Source organism: Sinocyclocheilus grahami, unplaced genomic scaffold (genome assembly GCF_001515645.1).
Source record: "Sinocyclocheilus grahami isolate Dianchi unplaced genomic scaffold, SAMN03320097.WGS_v1.1 scaffold255.1, whole genome shotgun sequence".
Classification (NCBI taxonomy): domain Eukaryota; kingdom Metazoa; phylum Chordata; class Actinopteri; order Cypriniformes; family Cyprinidae; genus Sinocyclocheilus; species Sinocyclocheilus grahami.
Window position 1 is genome coordinate 1,209,548 of NW_015505434.1, and position 1,536 is coordinate 1,211,083.

Below are 1,536 nucleotides of genomic sequence, written 5' to 3' on the forward strand. Positions count from 1 at the left end.
CCAGGTGTCACACCGGAAAGGGCTGCCTCACGTCATCTACTGCCGCGTATGGCGTTGGCCTGACCTACAGTCACACCATGAGCTCAATGCCCTGGAGTGCTGTGAGTTCCCCTTTGGATCTAAGCAGAAAGATGTGTGCATCAATCCCTACCACTACAAGAGGGTGGACAGTCCAGGTGAGTGACTAAATATATCTGAGCCAGTTCATGAACTCTTATGTAATAGAGGAATACAATTCCTTTGTGAAACTGAAATATAACAAAACTAAACTGAAATTTTAAAACAAACCCCCAAATCAAACAAGTAAGTTCCACAAATAAAATAAATCTCTTAATATGAACAAACGTCTCTAGGTTACGTATGTAACCATGGTTCCCAGAGGGAACGAGACGCTGCGTCGAAGTCGCTTTGGGAACGCCCCTGCGTAACCGCGTTCTGAAGCACATGTCAAATCAGTCCAATGGAGTAGCGAGATGTCACGAGCGGGGTGACATAAGCACCAGAAAGTATAAAAGCGCATCCGGCAGAGCGCAAACCAGCTTCAATGAAGTAGCGCCTGGAGGGATGCAGGGAGTATGGCAAAGAGACGCAGCATCTCGTTCCCTCGGGGAACCATGGTTACATACGTAACCTAGAGACGTTCCCCTTCAGGAACTCGAGCTGCGTCGAAGTCGCTTTGGGAACGAGAATACCCACTGCGCCATACTACCAAGTCCCTGCCTGTGTGTATCTTGCGAGCACATCACAAAGAGAGAACTTGGGAACCTGGGGTACATGCCAGGTCTAGGTTGTAAAAACGGACAAAAGTGTGCAGAGAGGACCAGCCCGCCGCAGTAAAAATGTCCTGCAAGGCCACACCCAAGTTGAAAGCATTGGAGGCCGCCATACTCCTGGTCGCAAATTCCAGGCACGAAACAGAAAGTGCCTGAAGATCCCCGATCCTTTTTGGTGAGGAAATAGCGAGGAGAAAGATGGTCTTGAGCGTGAGCAACTTAACCGCAACTTCTTCTATGGGTTCAAAGGGGGCATTGCATAAGCCCTCCAGAACCACAGCCAGGTCCCATGGGGGCACCTTAGTGCACTGTACCAGCCTCAGGGTGCCACGGAGGAAAAGAGTGATAAGTGGGTGTCTTCCCAATGATTGGCCACCCAGAAGGGCGTGGTAAGCAGCTAAGGCCGCCACGTATACCTTCAGAGTGGAGGGAGATAACCCTGCGGAGAATCGCTCCTGCAGAAACTCCAGAACTGTACCAATTGGGCAGTTGACTGGGTCCTGCAGTCGCTGTCCGCACCATGAAGTGAAAAGTTTCCACTTCAAGGCGTACTGTTTCCTAGTGTCGGGAGCTCTAGACTGGAGTATAGTCTCAACAACATCAGTTGAGAGACCAGATGCTAGGAGCTGTGCCCCCTCAGGAGCCATGCCCACAGATTCCATAACTCCGGGCGGGGGTGAAGAATGGCGCCCCCCACCTGAGAGAGGAGGTCCCTCCTGATCGGAATCTACAGCGGAGAGCCGTCGAGGAGGGACCCAAGTCC

General features: G+C 51.5%; 1 protein-coding gene across 1 annotated transcript in view; it reads left to right on the forward strand.

The window, feature by feature from the left end:
• The window catches only part of LOC107598763 (mothers against decapentaplegic homolog 1-like), a 23,499-nt gene that overhangs the window by 742 nt on the left and 21,221 nt on the right, over positions 1 to 1,536 (forward strand). The window contains exon 2 of the mRNA XM_016290198.1: positions 5 to 176. Within this exon, the coding sequence (XP_016145684.1) occupies positions 5 to 176 (172 nt within the window). The remainder of the gene's footprint in view (positions 1 to 4; positions 177 to 1,536) is intronic.